The following is a 21,555-nucleotide window of genomic DNA, read 5'->3' as shown; positions in this document are numbered from 1 at the left end:
AAGAAAACATGCATACATTTTCTGGCTTTGAAGGTTTTAAAGAACAGACTGGTCCCAAAAGACTTTGATGTCTCACACCCTTCAGTTAATGTCTAGGTCTGGACAATAGCGCTTGGGTAAAACTTTCAATACTCCAGTATTGGTGTATTCAGTACTCCATGCTGTCAGTATTACATCTCTCCTCCACTGCTGGTTGCCTATCAGATATTGTCAGATGGATTTGGTTTGCTGAAACTTCAAGAATCAGAGCAGAAGTCTGCAGGTGAGAGATTGCGTGCTTGGGAACATGGAAGGGGTGGCTGAGTGAAATGCTCAAAGAAGGAAGGAGGAAAAGGGTTAAAATGAGAAAGCAGAGGGAAATGGAAGAAAAACTTAAACTCAGAGAGAAAAATGACAAAAAGAAATTCAGTAGTCCTGACTGAACATATTTCTTCCTGTTCTCTGTTAGGAAAGAAAAGGTAGAAGAGTTAATTCAAGAAAGAGGGAGAGGTCTGGAATAACTGGGGCGTGAAGCTGGGAGACATTCACTATCCTTTTCTTTCCCAGGCCCCATGCAAATTTTGAATTCCATAGTTCTCTCAACTGAGGGCTGGCTAATGTTTCTCATCTGACATTTGAAAATGTAACTGTAATCCTTGCTATAGATTTTCCTAATTACCGTTTAAATGTACAAACCACCCTTGGCTCCTTTACCGCGCTCTAATTCAAACCATCTTATCTTGCCCACAATAGAGGGGTGATGCAGCTCGAGCCATTTGTTTTATTTTATGTTCTGCGTCAGCCTGGCCTACCCTCACTTTTGTCATTTGTTTTTTTTTTAAATTTCAAATGCCATACCAATTTGTTTAGACAAAACTCTACTAATTGTCAACATCCGAGAATTAAAGATCTAGTGTCTTTGAAGAAATTCGCATGTCAGAAACTTGGATGAGACCTAATTTTGTTTAGCCCTTTCCAACTGCCCTCCTGTTCTTCTGAGGTTCATTTTTTAAAATGGTATTTGTTACGCTTACCATCTGCCAGGTACTATATTAAGCACTGGGGTAGAAACAAGATAATCAGGTTGGTCACAGTCCATGTCCCAAATGGATCTCACAGTCTCAAACCCCATTTTACAGATGAGGTAACTGAGGCACAGAGAAGTTAAGTGAGGGTTCAGTTCTTTGGCTATTTTAAAAAAGTAGACAAAATATAATCTTGAACTTCTTAAAACCCCAACTCTTCAGGTATTCCAATTCCATTTTAATAGATTTTTCAAAGAAAGGAAAGTATGTTAAATATGTATAGCTCCTCAGTAGCAGACCTGACCTTTAAAACAATTTTTTGGGGAAAAGTAGAGCCAAAAATGCCCTATGTAGAGGTATTCGATTTCAATTGAAACTGAATGGAACAAAACAAAATGGAGAGATTGTGCAAGTAGAATTAAAAAAGAAAACTGCAACTGAATCTGACATTTCCAATGTCCACAATACAGTCCTTTTTTTAACTGTCATTACACACAACCAAAGCTTTGCACCCCCACCTCCATAGAGCTTTAACTAAAATGACCTCCTAAGAGCTGTGTACCTTGTTTATTTCAGCAGCTTTTCTGTACCCCGACAAAACCTCAGCTGTGAGCACCCGTAAAACGCAAGAGGGTGTCTTTCTACCCAGGTGGAACATAAACACTAGGATTAGTCAGTTGGATACAAATAATTCAAAGCCTAAGGAATAATTTAAAGCAGTAAGAAAGTATACTGCAATTCTTTTGCATTTCCTCATGATCCAGACCAAAACAATGTTGTTAGAAGCCTTTAATCATGGCTAAGGTCTAAAGGCTAAAGAGAAGTTTTCAATTCAGAGGCACAGAGGGTCTATGGACCCATTCGCTCTATTGCATAACTGCCTGGATGAGAATATATGGGTTTTGCTTCTTTGTAGAGCTGGAGGATATCCTGAGGAAATGGCAAACAACACTTGAGTGACCTCCACCATCAAGAAGGAGGTAAGAACCTGCCAAGTTATGATGATAAGAATCCTGTGCCAACTCTTGAGTAAGTCAATGCATTAAGAAGAGTACTTGATTCAGGATTTATGACACAGCTGCCTAGGCTTTCAAGACGAGAAGGAAGGACTGCCTAGACATCTTCATACACTCTGTCCAAAAAAAAAAAATGCCAGAAAATTTCAGAGGCAACATTATATCATTAATATCTTTAAGATGAAAAAGCAAGGAAGCAGATGGAGGCCATGATAATGATCTCATCGCTTATCACTGCTGCTGGATAGATACTGATTAGAATAAATCTAATCTGGCCATTTCAAAGCATTGACAACTTCTTGTCAATCATATTTATTGAGGACTTACTATGTGCAAAGCACTGTACTGTTCATTCAGTCATATTATTGAGCTCTTACTGTGCACAAAGCACTGTACTAAGTGCTTAAACTTGCAGTATTTGTTAAGCACCTGCTATTTGCCAGGAACTGTACTGGGGCAAGTATTAAGGTACTAGGTAATCTACTGGTGGATATAGGCAAACTGGATTGGACAAAGTCCCAGGCCGACATGGGACTCCCTGTCTTAACCGCCATTTTACAGATGTAACTGAAGCACAGAGAAGTAAAGCAACTTGCCCAAGGTCACACAACATCCAAGTGGCAGAACTAGGATTAGAACCCAGGCCCTTCTGACTCCTATGGCTATGCTCTATCCCCTAGGCCATGCTGCTTCTCACTGCTGGGAGAGTACAATACAACTTGCAGAATCAAGAATTCTAGTGGAAATTTGTCCAGAAGTGGTTGATCATAAGTGACCTGCTCAAAGAGGCCGCACAAGAAAACCATGCCGGATGTTACAGCTTCTGCAAAACAGTACAGCTCTTCTCCAGAGAGGGAGGTATTCAAAATTTTTATTCTGAATATTTATTTACCTGGACACATTTGTTTGAAATACAGTAGAATGCAGCAAATGTGTGGGCAGGTAAGTCATTCAGAAGTCCCTTTGGTTTACTCATCTGGAAACATGTTTTGGCTATTTCTGTGGGGGCACATGCTGTTTAAGTGTTTTCACTCTGAAACTATCTGACCTTTCAGAGAGCCTTTTTTTTTTTTTTTTTGGTCAGAGGCCCTGCCCGGCTGGCCACTGTTACCCAAAAGTCTGGACTAGGTGAAATCATGCACGATCCCTTGAATCTCTGCTCCCCCCACCAAGAGAACGAAGTAATTTCCTGTTTGGAGATGTCTTCTCCTCTGCCTGAGGCCATGGTATATAAACCAGGAGGAACCCTGTTAGTTAATAATAATAATGCTATTTGTTAAGCGCTTACTATATGCAAAGCACTAAGCGCTGGAGAGGATACAAGGTGATCAGGTTTTCCCACATGGGGCTCACAGTCCTAATCCCCATTTTACAGATGAGGTAACTGAGGCACAGAGAAGTTAAGTGACTTGCCCAATGTCACAAGCGGCCGAGCCGGGATTTGAACCCTTGAACTCTGGACTCCCAAGCCCGTGCTCCTACCACCGAGCCACGCTGCTTCTCTGTTATCATTGCTCCTAGGCTGGAGAGCCAGTCGGGGTTTGAGATGAGAATCTTACCTGGGTAGAGAACTGTACTGGCGCTGGGCTTGCTGAAAACTCTCTCGCTCCTCCTGCCTCTGCCGCTGCATCTGTACTTCTACAGATACGGAATGTCGTCCACTCTGGGTGTATGTTTTGGTGTTTGGCTAAAGAGAAAAATAAAGGAAGGTATTTTAAAAAAAGACTATAAGGATGGAATAACTAGTCACTTTAGTTCAAGTTATTTAAAAAGGGCTTTATCTGTAAATTAAGATTTGACTTCTACTGTAGTGACTGCTCTCCTTCAGCATTAAAAAGGCACTGGTGTTTATGAGGACTTAACTGCCAGAATGTCTCAAGAAAGGTTGGCTGTCCACGCATCCCTCATTCTGCTTCTGAAATGATGGTAAAAGCAGAATGGAGGGATGCAGGGCAGACATGGACTTGCCAAAGTTCAGGAGAATAGGACAGTTTTAACCATAGTCTGTAATCTTAGCTTTCTGTGAAATCGCCCAAGGGCCTGAAACTTGTTCTGGGCTCTAAAAATCTGTGGAAGTGGAGAATTAACTGGCAAGCAGAAGTCCCCTAGCACCCTCATGCCCCTCCAATTATACTCTACACAGGCCAGGCCCTGCCTGGTAGCTGGGGTTTGCCTATTGAGCAATAAGGAGTAAGACTTCCATCCTCAGAAAACCCCAACAGCTTCCTAGGCTAGGGGATGACACTAGTCTAGTTGTAATTATGTCACTCCTTTTTGCTAAAGAGAAATCAGAATAGTTTTGTTCACCTTAACAGTAAGCATTCAATAAGTACTATTAATTGATTAACCAAACTTTGCTAACTTAAGACATCATAGTGTTATTGAAAGAATGTAGTTCTACTGATGTAGTCTATTTCAGATTACAAGGATTTATTATCAAACAGAAAGACTCCCATCAGAAGCATCCCCAGAATATTCACATGGCTAGAGTACAGAACCCTGCCTGATCCAAAAATCAAACTGATAATTTCAGGTAAGTTACCAAGCTGAATTAAAGACCCAAGAGTTTGAAACTAAAGCAGCTTTTCCCCGGCTTGAGGTCTGTGCCTTCTTTTTTAAAAGTATCAGGCTGCTTCATCAAAGACGCGTTAAGTATTAATTTCCCCATGGTCCTGCAATCCAGTTGACAATGCAAGTCAGGTCTGCCTGACAAATTTCTAGCCTTTTCTAAAGCTGCCTTACATTCTGCATGTGAACTATTCATTCCCTTGGATGTTTTAATTGTCCTCTAAAACCAGGGCTGGGATTTGCTCATGTAGTTAAAAGTAAACTAGTTAAAAACCAAGATGTACAGTCTGTCTATGAAGAATGGCTCCTGGTGCTGCAGGTTTTGCTTAAGTCAGAATAAAGCGAAAGATCTTATTCTGCATTTCAGCTTTGAAGGAGGGAGGTAATAATGTTGGTATTTGTTAAGCACTTACTATGTGCAGAGCACGGTTCTAAGCACTGGGGTAGATACAGGGTAATCGGGTTGTCCCATGTGAGGCTCACAGTTAACCCCCATTTTACAGATGAGGTAACTGAGGCACAGAGAAGTTAAGTGATTTGCCCACAGTCACACAGCTGACAAGTGGCAGAGCAGGGATTTGAACCCATGACCTCTGACTCCCAAGCCCGGGCTCTTTCCAGTGAGCCACGCTGCTACTCTACTAGATAATGTTGCTTACTGTAAACAATAAAACAGGATGCAAGACAAAATGAAACAGCAAGCACATTAAAAATGTCCCAAGCCAAAAAGATACCACAAAGAGATTAAGTTTTACAAACGCCCCCACCCCTACCCAACCTTTGTTGGTGTGGCTCACAAAACTGGTTGGGATAAATATGTACTGATGGAGCAGCCCTAGAAAACAGCTCTCCTTGCACTTGGTTGGGGTGCTGAACAGTTAGATGAAGCCTTAAAAAAAAAAGACATAGCACTGCATTTCTGGGACAGCTCGTGCTCAAATGACAATGGGGAAAATCCAAGAGAGACAGCAACTTCCCCTGACCTTTCAAAGGAGCCTCACTTTGCATTGCTTGGCATATGCAAAGGAACATGCAGGAGCTTCATGCATGTCAGGCAGGCTTAAAAGACCTGCTATTCCAAAGGAAGCTTGGTTACCAGATCTTCTCAGCTCATGCAATAGGGGCATACTACCTGCTAGAGATATGAAAAGAAAAAGCAAGACTTGATAGGACTTTAAACAAACAAAAAAACCAGCCTGAGACCAGAACATTTGCTTCTGATACAGAGAAGTTGAAGGCTTCTAATTAGTATTTTCTAATACTTTGTATTCTCCTCCAAATAAGAAAATAAGTATTTTCTAATACTTTGTATTCTCCTCCAAATCTGTCAATTTTAGTCAGGTAATCTCAGAGGCTGAGCTATTTGAAATAATGGATGTTACAATCAAGTGAGACCCCAAATCCTAGACTGTAGGAATATGTTTTTGTGTATTAGCAAACTGAAAAGATATTAAATGTAAACAGTAGTCCAATTGCAAATTTTCACATGGGCACATTAACTTTATGAAGAATGAGATTGAGGCAGCAGGGCCTACCTAGTAGAAAGAGCTCAGGACTGGGAGTCAGAGAAACCAGGCTCTAGTCCTAGCTCTGCCTCTGCCCTGCTGTATGTGACCATGGGAAAGTCACTTACTTTCTCTGTGCCTCTTTTGCTTCATTTATAGAAATAACGATTAAAATACCTGTTCTTTACTCCTCTAAGATGGTGAACACTGCATGGAAGAAGGACTGTGTCTGATCTTATTTTCTTGTATCCACTTCAGCACTTAGTACAGTGCTTGGCACATGGTAAGTGCATAACAAATATCATTATTACAGATGAGGAAATTGAGTCGACATATACACTTTGTGATTTCAGCCAATGTGTCGGGGAACTGACCCTTAGTTGTCTAACCAGATGTACTGCTTTTCCAGTCTATACTTTACTCTGCTTCCTGGATGATTTTGCTAAAATATTTTCCTGCATACATCTCTCCATTCCTCAGTAACCTCCAACTTAGTAACCTTACACTCACCACATCAAGCAACAACTCCTCTAATCAATAGTATTTATTGAGCACTTACTATGAGCACAGCATTATGCATTTGGGAGAGTACATTACAACAGAGTTGGTAGACACATTCCCTGTATACAAGGAGCGGCAATCCATCAGCCCTCTGACTCCTTCATATCCACTCTCTTGTCCCACTTTCACATTCTTCATTCATCTCAAACTAATCTTCTCACTGAGTTTCTTTCTCAGCTCTCCAATGTTGACCTCATTCTCACACCCATTTCCTGCCTGCAACTCCCTTCCCTTTCAAATCTGAACACAATTCTCCCCATTTCAAAGAAGCAGCATGGCCTAGTGGATAAAGTGTGGGGCTGGGAGTCAGAAGGTCCTGGGTTCTAATCCTGGCTCTGCCACTTGTTCATTCATTCATTCAATAGTATTTATTGAACGCTTACTATGTGCAGAGCACTGTACTAAGTGCTTGGAATGTACAATTCGGCAACAGATAGAGACAATCCCTGCCCAATGACGGGCTCACAGTCTAATCTAATCTTTGACTACCATCTCTACGCAGATGACACGCAGATCTACATCTCCGCCCCTGTCCTCTCCCCCTCCCTTCGGGCTCGCATCTCCTCCTGCCTCCGGGACGTCTCCACCTGGATGTCGGCCCGCCACCTAAAACTCAACATGAGCAAGACTGAGCTCCTCATCTTCCCTCCCAAACCCGATCCTCTCCCAGACTTCTCTATCACCGTCGATGGCACGACCATCCTTCCCGTCTCTCAGGCCCGCAATCTCGGTGTCATCCTTGACTCGTCCCTCCCATTCACCCCACACATCCTATCCGTTACCAAGACCTGCCGGTTTCACCTCTACAATATCGCCAAGATCCGCCCTTTCCTCTCCACCCAAACGGCTACCTTACTATTACGGGCTCTCGTTATATCCCGGCTAGACTACTGTGTCAGCCTTCTCTCTGACCTCCCTTCCTCCTCTCTCGCCCCGCTCCGGTCTATTCTTCACTCCGCTGCCCGGCTCATCTTCCTGCAGAAACGATCTGGGCATGTCACTCCCCTTGGTTGCCCATTGACCTCCGCTACAAACAAAAACTCCTCACTCTAGGCTTCAAGGCTCTCCATCACCTTGCCCCTTCCTACCTCTCTTCCCTTCTCTCTTTCTACCGCCCACCCCGCACGCTCTGCTCCTCTGCCGCCCACCTCCTCACCGTCCCTCGGTCTCGCCTATCCCGCCGTCGACCCCTGGGTCACGTCCTCCCGCGGTCCTGGAACGCCCTCCCTCCTCACCTCCGCCAAACTGATTCTCTTTCCCTCTTCAAAACCCTACTTAAAAATCACCTCCTCCAAGAGGCCTTCCCAGACTGAGCTCCTCTTCCCCCTCTACTCCCTCTGCCATCCCCCCTTTACCTCTCCGCAGCTAAAGCCTCATTTTCCCCTTTTCCCTCTGCTCCTCCACCTCTCCCTTCCCACCCCCACAGCACTGTACTCATCCGCTCAACTGTATATATTTTCGTTACCCTATTTATTTTGTTAATGAATTGTACATCGCCTCGATTCTATTTAGTTGCCATTGTTTTTACGAGATGTTCTTCCCCTTGACGCTGTTTATTGCCATTGTTCTCGTCTGTCCATCTCCCCCGATTAGACTGTAAGCCCGTCAAACGGCAGGGACCGTCTCTATCTGTTGCCGACTTGTTCATCCCAAGCGCTTAGTACAGTGCTCTGCACATAGTAAGCGCTCAATAAATACTATTGAATGAATGAATGAATAATCGGGGGAGACTGCTGTGTGACCTCGGGCAAGTCACTTAACTTCTCTGTGCCTCAGTTTCCTCATCTGTAAAATGGAGATTAAGATCATGAGCCCCATGTGGGACAGGAACTGTGTCTAACCTGATTACCTTGTATCAATCCCTGTGCTTAGACAGTACTTGGCCCATAGTAAGTGCTTATCAAAAACCATAATCATGATTCGCTTGTATCTTCCTCAGCATTTATAAAAGTGCTTGACACATAGCAAGTGCTTAAAGAATACTTATATTACTATTCAAAGCTCTTCACCTGAATACCCACCACCTTCTTTCACAGATCATCTGCACATTTGTTATATGCTGTACGACTTCAGGACTGACTCATTTCCATATCCCATTTTCCTTCTTCCTTTTATCTGAACTCAACTGCTTCCACAACTGGCGATCCCCAACTACCACACCAAGAAGTGGGGGGGAATTAAGTGGAGGAGGAGGAGGGCGAAGGCAGGGGAGAGCCTCACACTGTGGCCCCTGCCTGTCTCTATAGGAGGCAGCAATCACCGAGCCACAGAAGAAACCAGAGTGAGAGGCAGTGATAGCTGCAAGTTTCTCAACAGAACCTGTAGAAAAGACACATCAGGTAAGGGTGAGGGAAGAGATGCAGGTTTTGGAAATGGGTTCGGGAAAGCCAAAAGCTGTGGCACGAAGGAGTCTGGTCTTCTTCCCCAGCCAATTCACAGAAGCGGACACTCGTGTGGCAATCGCTACAAGATTTGCCACTAAGCTGCCTTCTGAGCCCCACTGGGGCACAGGCCTGGAGGAAACTCAGATGTGGTTCTGCAGAAACTTCCCAATGCTTCTCTCAAGCCCCTGTCCCAGTGCCAGTCTTAAGACAGTCATAGAACCCAAACTGTGGAAGTGACATTAACCACTGCAATCCAAGCAAAAAATATATCAACAGCTCAAACAATGCCTATTTGGAAGGAATCATGAATCATGCATTTTAGAATAAAATCAGAACCAACCCCTGAACAAAGAAACACAAGATTAGACATAACTGTAATATATCCAAGACACTAGTAAACAAACATGCAGCAGCTCTTGTTTTACCAGAGCAAATTACAAAGAATTCTGGCCTTATTTATGACGAGATGTGTGACAAGCAATGACCTTTTAAATCAAAAAACAGTCACGGCTGCAACAACAGCAGGGGCTTCGTGGTATAAATACATGCCCGTCCACTGCACGATATGCTTAAATGTCAATGATACTCTACATTTTTTACTGAATGTTTTCTCAATTTACAACTGAAAACTTGATACGAGTTCTAACAGAAATACAAAAGCCTGTACTGACTCTCTTCCCTGTCTTGTTTTTATAGAGTTTAGAGAAGCAGCGTGGCTCAGTGGAAAGAGCACGGGCTTTGGAGTCAGAGGTCATGGGTTCGAATCCCGGCTCGGCCACTTGTCAGCTGTGTGACTTTGGGCAAGTCACTTAACTTCTCGGTGCCTCAGTTACCTCATCTGTAAAATGGGGATTAAGACTGTGAGCCCCACGTGGGACAACCCGATTCCCCTGTGTCTACCCCAGCGCTTAGAACAGTGCTCGGCACATAGTAAGCGCTTAACAAATACCAACATTATTATTATTATTATTATTAGAGTTTAGTGTAAATCACAGAACTGAGAACTGCACCTTTTTCTATTTCTGGTGTCAAATAGTATTTAAAAGCAAAATTAATTCCTCAATTAAACCATTTTTTTTAAATTAAATGAAACCATTCTTCTTTTACTAAATAAATTAACTTAGGTTTTCCACAGTGAATCTCCAAATTGCACGCAAAGTTTATAGCAAATGTGCAATCAGTTATTAAACAACGGAACAAAAACAAACACCAGAAGGACCAAGTTTCAGCGCTAATTAGAACTAGGGGAGAATTCCTGACCTCTTCTGCTTTATATAAAAATACGCTTGAAAGTAAATTCATTACCGCTTGTACTAACACTCATTCCATATACAATACACAGTAGCCAAAGGGTGGTATGTCTCTGTTTTACTTATATGAACAGTACAGACACATCTATCTCTGAAAAAGCCAATGCCACAATCTAACCAAAGGATTTCAGTCCTTTTATATTTTTCTTCTAGAGTAGGCAGCTAGAAAAGGAATATAAAAATAAAAAGATATAGCATTTTGCATATTTCAAAGGGATTTCAAAGACCATTATTATGAAAGAAGCTTTCTAAAGTTCTTCTGACAATTTGAAAGTTTGTTCTTGCTATTCTTTGTTTTATTTGTCCTACATGTGATGCTGATTTTTAAGGCAGTTGCAGGAGATTTGGGGGAAATGCTTATTACCCATTGTCATCACTTTGCATTCGTGTATTTTAAATCAAATAGGCAATTATAAATATTTTACATTTTAAGAGCTTGGCATTTAGTCCATTTTTAATATAAACAACTCATTTTAATATTGACAGAGTTACTCTTAGACTATTCCTCCTCCTCCCATGCTTATCAGATGCTTGAAAAAGTATTGACTAAACCCTTATAGGCTTTGCATGTTGAAAAGCTTAATTGCTGTTAAAGATGTTGGTAATGGCTGAAAAATCTGCAAAGCATACAAATGACCCTCATCAAATTTTTATAATGCAGATTTTTGCCTCAATATCATATTTGTCTTCATTTCATCTTTACCACCACTCATATTTAAACTCCTTTCCCTCAATATTTTAAACCATGAGTTTAGGGCCAATAAAAGAGAATAATGTGCAGAGTTGGGATGGAAAACAACCCCCTCACCTGCATCCACCCATTCCAACTTCCCTAAGTCTACAACACTTTCAGGGACAAAGGCCAGAATTTCAGTTCTCATCTCCCTTAGACCCTGGTTTTTTCCAAGACAGTATGGCCAGTAGGGAACCAGGACCCTTAAAACGTTAGTAGGGAGATGGGTAGATCTTATGTAAAGAAAGCAAAAAGCCCCTTTATCTCCCCTAAGAAGACCCAGGATGGGGTTGCAAAGGTAAGCATACATTGCCCAAAGAGTGTTAGCCTCTGGAAGCTAGTGAATTCACCTCCCAGATAACTTGGCATTTTCTACCTCTCTTTAGGTACAAGAGAGCGGGGCAAAGTTATTATAGGTTGTGTCTGCTCACTAGGCTTGCAATTCAGTTCAGGCAGCCGAGCCAGACAGACACGCATGCCCAGGCGAAATGTTCTCAAAGACTAAAGCAGAGAAAAAGAGAAAGTATTCTTGATTATTATTTTAAGGGGATGGGCCTCTCCTCCAAGAGGCCTTCCCGGACTATAAGCCCCCATTTCCTCTACTCCCTCTCCTTTCTGCATCACACTTGGATCTGTATCCTTTATTCACGGCACTTATGTGCATAGCCATAATTTATATTAATGTCTGCCTCCTCATCTGAACGGTAAGCTCTTTGTGGGCAGGGAACTTATCTACCAATTCTGTCATACTGCGCTTTCCAAGCCCTTAATCCAGTGTTCTGACAAAGTTAGTGCTCAATTAATTTGACTGATTAAACTGATTGAAATCAGGAGGAAGGCCAGGGAGAGGCAGCTGTTTCCATTACCACTGTATTAATTGCCTGTGTGAAGGACTGAACTACTCGTATTTTCAGTCCCTACCATCTTGGGGCAAAGTAGATGTAGACAATTAGCTATTCAAGGCTCCATCAGCCCATTTACCAATCCCCACAGCCAGCACTGTGACACCATCCTGCTAAAGAATGCTCACAGTATACTGTACTTATGTCTGCAACCTTCAATTTAATTTTTTTTTAAAGCGATCCAAAGTCCCCACTGTATAAAGGGTCTGTGACAGTAGTCTCACCCTAGGGTCTACCACGTTCTTCCCCTGCCATATATCACTACATGCTGCACGTGTGTTTTTCTCTCCTCTTCATCCAAATCCAGAAAGAGATCCCTTCATTCCAGAGGTTTGGGATCTCTTCTGGATTTTAAGCTCTAAACCAGACAAGGCCCTTTCAAGATCCAATCCAGTTCCCCAGGCTAACAGGTAACTGCCCTTGCACAGGTGCAATTGATTCCACATGATTGATAGCAAATGCCTTTAAAGAGGAGTTTAAGGAGTTTAAAAAGGAAGAAAGGGACCTTCAAGGATTGTTCGAAGCCTCCCAGTTCAAACGTAAAGGAACTGATTCATGTAATTTCTGAGGTTTGCATGTAGCTGCTACATCTGGTTGCATTTTGCGTGTGGGCATTTCTTACAAGACCTATAATCTTAGGCAAACATGTTTTAAGACTACACTCAACTCAAAGATGAGTTCCTGGTTCCTTAAATGCCAAAATGGTTGTAAGCCATTCAAATGAGGTGAGATCACTGTCTTAGCCTTTCCAAGCCCAGCGTGAGGTCAAAATGCAGAAGGCGGCACTGAAGAATTCATTGAGGTCCCTTGCGGCCAACTCCTCCTTAAAGGTGTTTGCTAACGTTTGCAGCCTGAACAGCTCTGAATGAGGCCACATGGAAGATCAGAATGAAAATTAATACATTAAGAAGCATTACAGTCACTTTGTGCTCATTAAATGATCAGTAGAATGGGGGGTGCCTGGCAAAATCCTGACTGTTTAACAGTGGAAAAAAAAGTCAAGGTCAGCGGTCTGACCCTAATTTGGGAAATTATTCCATTGCAAAGGTAATCAGCCCATTATCCAAATAATTCCCGGCTTGCTCATTATAGGAAACTATAATATAAGCCAAGTTGTCTGCCTGTAGTTGCTATGGCATTTACCTATACAAGTTTAGCCTCTAACCTTCAGTAGTTAAGTCTTCAAAAGTGCAAGGTTTTCTCAAACATTTTTCCCAAGCACATGATACCCACGGTCTCCCAAAACAGTGCAACGATCTTCCTGGCACCCTCTTCCCCAAATCTCAGGGCCAGGCAAAAGTGGATATCATATTACGTTCCTATCATCAAATGAAACCAGATGGAAGAGAACATCAAGAGGGGGAAATCTACACGGATTCAATCTCACAGGAAGCCGGAGTTATTCTGTTGTGGCATAGTAAAATTGTCTCCACCCAAAAATACTCATTAATCTTGGTTCATTCAGGGATGTTATGCCTAGATATTGCAAATGCAGGTGATCTTCAATGTGAATAGGACGTAAAGGTCAAACAGGCTGTAAACACATTATTCCTGTTAATTTGTAAAAACAAATTCCCTACCACAAGTAATCAAAAATGACATCACCCGCCGACATCAAAGGAGCTATTCTCTCAGTGTCATGAATGACAAATCCATTTTGGATACTGCCAGGTTGGCACGATGCACAAACCAATAACCACTTCAATCCGCAGCTGCTGCTTTCTCTTGCAGGTTGCCACCTCTCTCATTACTCTTCCCTGTCCCTTTGTTCCAGAATAAACTTGATAAAAATGTTTATCACAGATCACAAAAGAATCCTCATTTAAGAAACATAGTAGGAGCAGTTAAGTCGATTATGCCAAACAATGCAAGTAGATTAGCACAATTAAGGCATGTCATGTTGTTACATAGGACTGCTACAATTCAATTGATCTGGAAAAATAATTTTGTTTCCTAAAATCAAAATTATGTATAAGCCTGATTTAGCCCCAAAAGGAAACACTGGTTTCCCACAGGTTAGATTCTTTCCTTTCCAATTTACCAAATTCAGTCCAAGATGAATGCCATAAGCAAAGGGCCGTTTTCCCCGTCTGAATGGTTCTGAGATGTGATGAATCGTGGCTTGACATAAAATGCAGCTACAACTTCCTTTCAGGCCTAAACCAAAGTATAAATTAGCCTAAGGCCATGGTACCCAGCTATGTCGGTCACAAGGCACATGATATCTCTTAAGCAATGGACAGATGGTTTGAGCCCAATATAAAATGAAATTAGCAATGATGGAGCACAGATGGAGATAAGAGAAAGGTCTGGAGTTTAAAGGTCAAGGTACTAGGCTTCAAGTTGTCTTGTTAAATGTAGAAGCAAGGTCATAGTGGAGTGGTTGTTCCTGGGGGGAATCTCTAGGATGGTTCAATGTAGGAAGAGATGAAACACTCACCCAGGGTTGTTCAAAACTATAGGTACGTCTCCGGTCTTCTCCATCTTCATCCTGCTTTGCCTGCTGAAATTCTTGCCTCAGACGTTGTATCCGATCGTGGTTGCTCGGTGTTGATCTGTTGCTAAAATAAATGGTAAATGGTGAGATGCTGGAGAACTCTGACCTGGGAATTTCTGTCACTAGGCAATTTTCTGGGAAATGGCACAATTTAGAAGTGAATGCATTTCTAAACAGTTTGTGAACATCTAAAGTGCACACTTCATTTTGTTCTTATGACTGGTGCTTTCTGAAAATATGTAAAACAGATTTCCTGTGGAGTGGGGAACATTTTTGCTCAACTTAAATCACTGTCCCCTCTAAATAAAATGATAATGTGGGCATGTTTATGCTGCAATTACTATGGCTTCTGGATCCAACGTGTTTTAAACAATCAAATGCATAAATGGGGAAAATGAAGAATCTGATTGGTCCAACACTGCATGCACCTACCTCCGTGCCTAAAAGGCTTCTTGGTGTAGGTCAAAATTTAAAAATATTACTTATCAAATATCAATGGCAAAACAACTGACCAAACTTAAGCCAGCACTAATCTATGCTTCCTAGAAGGTCCAGATCTTGTGTTGAATTTGGAAAGTGCTTTTCTGAAAAAAGATGGTGGAAACGTTTGAAGCTGAGTCCCTGCCACAGAAAACAGCCTTTTGCAGCAGCTAGAGAACAGGCTGATTTCAATGGCCAGAAGGGAGCCTAGCAACAGAGGAAGCCTAGTCAGTTTCCAGTTCTCACCTTGAAAGCAAAGACACAATAGGTGTTAGAGATCTGAGTACCTTTGTAGGCCCCACCCCCAAGGGCAGGTGTGTGTCAAGAAGGGTTTGCAGGATGGGCATTAGACTCCACTTACCTCAGCTCTCAGTGAGCTCAAGCACCTTCAGAGGAAAGCTGAGGGGAGTCAAAATCTGCCCCTCTGTGCCAAGGGATTGGGGCCACTATCCAACCTCCTGATCGTTTTCTCCCTTTGTGGTAAAGGCTACAGCCTGGTTTACTGACTGCTTTGCTAGAGCTTTAAATAACACCAAAACAGCACCAGCAGGGCCTTTGGTCCACTTCAAAGTACTTCCAAGCTTTTGTTGAAGAGTATCTGATTCCTTTAAAGCACTGGACACACAGAGGAGGAGGGCCCTGGGGAGCATGGGATGGTGACTGTCACAGCAGCAGGAGAGACAGAAGAGAGGAAAAAGAGATGGGTGGGGAAATAAGGAGGCAGCAATGGTAGTGCTTTGGGCTCAAAAGGGAGAAGAGTAGAGTGGCACATCCCTTGGGGAAAGGAAGAGAGGGAACTTGAAAAGTGGAAACTCTTATTTCTAGCTGCTGCTCTGAATTCACCCCAGTGGTCTCCACTGCCTGCAAAGAATCAACTGCTCTGGCTCTCAACTCAGCCCCCAGAGGCTAAGAGCACAGCCTACATCAGCTCAAATGAGCACCTCCCTATTGGGATTTTCCCAGCTTTCCAATGGGCCAGTCTGGAGAACAGGATCAAGATGATACAGACCAAGATGGAGAAATGTAGGGTAGGCTCAGTGATGCTAAGATCAGGGGAACTAATCTACAGTGGTGATCTGATTTTTCTGGAGTTGTGGGTGAACACATAATCCTTAATCAATCATTGATCAACACTATTTTCTGAGTATTTACTCTGTAAAAAACTGCTTCAGGGCGTACCACAGAGGACCAGTGTGGCTAGTGGAAAGAGCGTAGACCTGGGAGTCACAGGCCCTGGATTCTAATCCTAGCTCCGCCATTTGCCTGCTGTGTGACCTTGAGCAAATTGCTTAACTTCTCTGTGTCTAAGTTTCCTCATTTGTACAATGTAGACTCAATTAGCCAATTCTTCCTCCTACTTAGACTGTGAACCTTATGTGGGACAGGCACTGTGTCCAACCTGATTTACTTGTTATCTTTCCCAGTGCTTAGAACAGTTCTTGACACAAAGTAAATGCTTAAATGTAATAATCATAATGATACTAGCCTTCAAGGAGCCTACAGTCTAGCAGGGGAGACAGATACTAAAATAAATTACAGGTAGGAGGAATAAATAGTGTAAAATATTAGTACATAAGAGTAATGGTTGGGGGTATGAGTACCCAAGTACCTAACTGACCCAGAAAGTGCTGAGGTGAAAGAGGTTTGGGAAAAATATGATGTGTAACTGAGGGATTAAGCAGGGAAGCCTCCTGGAGATGTGATATCAGGAGGATAGAGAGTGCTGTGGTCTACAGGGTAATTTTTTAATGGTATTTTTTAAGTGCTATTACATGCCAGGCACTGTTCTAAGTGCTTGGGTAGATACAAGATAATCGGGTTAGACACAGTCCCTGTCCCTCAGAGGGCTCACTGTCTTAATGGTTGTAAGTGGGAGGAAATGATAAGCAGGAGGGAGCGAGTGAGCAAGAGACTGGTGATGAGAAAGTCAAAAACAAGCCATCGTATGTAGGTTGGCATGAGAGGAATGCATCCCGCAAGGTGTGGGGCAGTGGGAGGGGAGGGAGGATAAGTGTAAGCCTGTCAAAGGGCAGGGACTGTCTATCTGTTGCCGACTTGTACATTCCAAGCGCTTAATACAGTGCTCTGCACATAGTAAGCGCTCAATAAATACTATTGAATGAATAATAATAATGATGGTATTTCTTAAGTGTTATGTGGTAAAGCACTGTACTAAGTGCTGGAGACAGTTGATGGAGCACCTTTCACTCAATGGGCAGGAGTATTTGCTTAGTGCAAAGAGGAATGAGCAACCACTGGAGGCTAAGAATGACACGAACCTTAAGGAAAAGTATGCCAACCCCTTTTTAATTGCTATAGCATTGGTTCCTCTAAATTTTTTGGATTACTTATAGAAACCCCATATTCTATTCCCCCTTGTATTGACATTGAACAGTTGGTCCTTCTGAGTATATGCCCATTTGTGGCAGCATATATTCCTCACTGGATTCTGCATGCCTAGGTCTCAAATGGAGACTTTTCAAATTTGGGATGGGGATATAAACATTCACGAAAATTTTATGACCATGAGATTCTCTTTCATCACAAAAAAAACTACTGGGCATCTGTCAGATTCTCATTCCTATCAATTTCATTAGGGGGCTCTTGACTAGTCTGTCAATACAATCAATTTGATGATTTTTCCCAGTCAATAAGAGTCTGTCATCCCTTTGTTCTGTTTCTGACAAATCTTTTAAACTGATCAGCCTGAGAGCATTAAAGGTTAATGGGCCTGTAAAGTGTAATACTTTTGACAATACAGAGCTCAAGACCACATTTGGTTAGAGATTTGCAACTGATGCTCCAATATCCTGTGTGAGACAGGATAATGCCCTTCTCTTTGTTATTCAAAATTATAAACAGCATCTTGAACTGGCCTAAAACACAATACACAAATTTGCTATAAATGGCTCACCCAGGTAATTCCCCATCTCTGGAACCCTTTATTCTCTTTTTTTGTGAAATGATAATGAAATATGTAGAAGAATGGCTAATTTCATAAGACAAAGAGATAGCAAAGTGAACATTCATTTATCTCACTGCCATCTTTCCAGCTGTGCCCACCCTCCCGCCCCCCTCCACCCCCCCTTCATGGCTTTTAATAGGAGCACTATAGGATGCCTGACAAATATTTTATATCAAGACTAACCAGAAACATTTTTATCTTCAATTTTAGCTTTTATCCCCTGGACCTCCTTAACCCTACATATCCTGTTAGTGCAGCACCAAAAGAGTTCATGAATATTCACATCACACATTTTTCAAATGAATAGTGAGAAGCCATTAGGCTCAGAGAGTGAAAATATGAATGCTCCTAATTTGGATCCTAAATATTTAAATTTCCCTGAAGGGATCAGTCCCACTAAACAATGTAGGGGGTTTTAGGAAGTCATTCCCTCAGTAATTCCCACCCACCTGCTGCTTGCAGTAAGAAACCAATCATCCTGAACCATAACTAGTATATCAGTCACCATTTCTCTTTTGATTACTTCCTTCAGAAAGCTCAACTCATCCTTAAGTTTCCTCACCTTGGTACATTTTCATTCATTCAATTGTATGAGCATTTAGTATGTGCAGAGCACTGTACTAAGCTCTTGGGAGAGTGAACTACAACAATAAACAGACACATGGCCTGCCCACAACAATTGTTTTTGGCCTAATTTTGGGACAGATGCTGACTTGGTTTCAGTGAAGCAATGAGGCCTAGGGGAAAAAGCATGGACCTGGAAGTCAGAGAACCTGGGTTTGAATCCTGGCTCTGTCATATGCCTGCTGGTTTTCCAGGGGCAAGTCACTTAACTTCTCTGTTCCTCGGCTGCCTCATCTGTAAAATGGGGATTAAGATTCTGAGCCCCATGAGGGACATGGACTGTATACAAACTGATTATCTCGTATCTACTCCAGCGCTTAGTACATACAATACCAGGCATAAAGTAAGTGACTAACAAATATTTAAAAAAAAAAAGTCACTTAATTGGTCCAGACCTCAGTTTCCTCATCTGTAAAAAAAAAAGGGCTTCACTTCCTGTTCCCCTTTTCAGTAAATCATTCATTCATTCATTCAATAGTATTTATTGAGCGCTTACTATGTGCAGAGCACTGTACTAAGCGCTTGGGATGAACAAGTCGGCAACAGATAGAGATGGTCCCTGCCGTTTGACGGGCTTACAGTCTAATCGGGGGAGACGGACAGACAAGAACAATGGCACTAAACAGCGTCAAAGGGAAGAACATCTCGTAAAAACAATGGCAACTAAATAGAATCAAGGCGATGTACAATTCATTAACAAAATAAATAGGGTAACGAAAATATATACAGTTGAGCGGACGAGTACAGTGCTGTGGGGATGGGAAGGGAGAGGTGGAGGAGCAGAGGGAAAAGGGGAAAATGAGGCTTTAGCTGCGGAGAGGTAAAGGGGGGATGGCAGAGGGAGTAGAGGGGGAAGAGGAGCTCAGTCTGGGAATGCCTCTTGGAGGAGGTGATTTTTAAGTAGGGTTTTGAAGAGGGAAAGATAATCAGTTTGGCGGAGGTGAGGAGGGAGGGCGTTCCAGGACCGCGGGAGGACGTGACCCAGGGGTCGACGGCGGGATAGGCGAGACCGAGGGACGGTGAGGAGGTGGGCGGCAGAGGAGCGGAGCGTGCGGGGTGGGCGGTAGAAAGAGAGAAGGGAGGAGAGGTAGGAAGGGGCAAGGTGATGGAGAGCCTTGAAGCCTAGAGTGAGGAGTTTTTGTTTGTAGCGGAGGTCGATGGGCAACCAAGGGGAGTGACATGCCCAGATCGTTTCTGCAGGAAGATGAGCCGGGCAGCGGAGTGAAGAATAGACCGGAGCGGGGTGAGAGAGGAGGAAGGGAGGTCAGAGAGAAGGCTGACACAGTAGTCTAGCCGGGATATAACGAGAGCCCGTAATAGTAAGGTAGCCGTTTGGGTGGAGAGGAAAGGGCGGATCTTGGCGATATTGTAGAGGTGAAACCGGCAGGTCTTGGTAACGGATAGGATGTGTGGGGTGAACGAGAGGGACGAGTCAAGGATGACACCGAGATTGCGGGCCTGCGGGACGGGAAGGATGGTCATGCCATCCACGGTGATAGAGAAGTCCGGGAGAGGACCGGGTTTGGGAGGGAAGATGAGGAGCTCAGTCTTGCTCATGTTGAGTTTTAGGTGGCGGGCCGACATCCAGGTGGAGACGTCCCGGAGGCAGGAGGAGATGCGAGCCTGAAGGGGGGGGAGAGGACAGGGGCGGAGATGTAGATCTGCGTGTCATCTGCGTAGAGATGGTAGTCAAAGCCGTAAGAGCGGATGAGTTCACCGAGGGAGTGAGTGTAAATGGAGAACAGAAGAGGGCCAAGAACTGACCCTTGAGGAACTCCAACAGTTAAAGGATGGGAGGGGGAGGAGGCTCCAGCGAAGGAGACCGAGAATGACCGGCCAGAGAGGTAAGAGGAGAACCAGGAGAGGACAGAGTCCGTGAAGCCAAGGTGAGATAAGGTATGGAGGAGGAGGGGATGGTCGACAGTGTCAAAGGCAGCAGAGAGGTCAAGGAGGATCAGAATGGAGTAGGAGCCATTGGATTTGGCAAGAAGGAGGTCATGGGTGACCTTAGAGACAGCAGTCTCGGTAGAGTGGAGGGGACGGAAGCCAGATTGGAGGGGGTCTAGGAGAGAATGGGAGTTAAGGAATTCTAGGCATCGATTGTAGACGACTCGTTCTAGGATTTTGGAAAGGAAGGGTAGTAGGGAGATAGGACGATAACTGGAGGGGGAAGTGGGGTCAAGAGCGGGTTTTTTTAGGATGGGGGAGACGTGGGCATGTTTGAAGGCAGAGGGGAAGGAGCCCTTGGAGATTGAGTGGTTAAAAATAGAAGTTAAGGAAGGGAGGAGGGCAGGGGCGATGGTTTTAAGAAGGTGAGAGGGAATGGGGTCCGAGGCGCAGGTGGAGGGGGTGGCACTTGCGAAGAGGGAGGAGATCTCCTCTGAGGATACTGCAGGGAAGGATGGGAAAGTAGGGGAGGGGGTTGGTGGGGGGGAGGGGAGAGGCGGAGGGGTGACTTTGGGGAGCTCAGACCTGATCGTGTTGATTTTCGTGAGGAAATAGGTGGCCAGATCACTGTACTTGGGAGAGTACAACAGAGTTGGTAGACTCTTAAGCCCTGTGCAGGACAGGGCCTGTCTCCAACCTGATTATGTTGATTATCTATCCTGGTGCTTAGTACAGTGTTTGACACATAGTAAGTGCTTCAAAATTCAACGATTATTATAATAGTGATAGATGATGATAGCTTCCAAAAATTGCAGGGTGCCCTAAATATTCACTGGGAAAAATAGACTGGCAGCCTTTGAGGCCTGGGAGGGGGTGCTGGCTGGAAGATGGGGTTCTGGCTGGATCTACACTAGGCTAAGTCAAATGTTTTCCTTTGATGTCAAAAATGCCCAATGGATTTATTCATTAGTAAGTGTGAATAATGCTCACCCACCATCACTGGATTGGAAGCATCTTGTCAAAGGGAGATGCTCATTAGCTTTTGTGAGAAACACACTAATGATACCACTCCCAATGGTGTTAAACCAGTCAGCATGGTTGGATAGGTAGTATTTACCT

The 21,555-nt window shown here is 43.4% G+C and overlaps 1 protein-coding gene across 15 annotated transcripts in view; it reads right to left on the bottom strand.

The window, feature by feature from the left end:
- The window catches only part of PARD3 (par-3 family cell polarity regulator), a 471,934-nt gene that overhangs the window by 4,035 nt on the left and 446,344 nt on the right, over positions 1–21,555 (bottom strand). For all 15 annotated transcript variants that reach the window (XM_029077450.2, XM_029077456.2, XM_029077446.2 and 12 more), the window contains 2 exons: positions 14,424–14,544; positions 3,580–3,707 (listed from right to left, as the gene is read on the bottom strand). In XM_029077450.2, the coding sequence (XP_028933283.1) occupies positions 3,580–3,707; positions 14,424–14,544 (249 nt within the window). The remainder of the gene's footprint in view (positions 1–3,579; positions 3,708–14,423; positions 14,545–21,555) is intronic.

The sequence above is a fragment of the Ornithorhynchus anatinus genome, chromosome 13, assembly GCF_004115215.2.
Source record: "Ornithorhynchus anatinus isolate Pmale09 chromosome 13, mOrnAna1.pri.v4, whole genome shotgun sequence".
Lineage (NCBI taxonomy): Eukaryota > Metazoa > Chordata > Mammalia > Monotremata > Ornithorhynchidae > Ornithorhynchus > Ornithorhynchus anatinus.
This window is presented reverse-complemented; position numbering and strand designations above follow the sequence as displayed.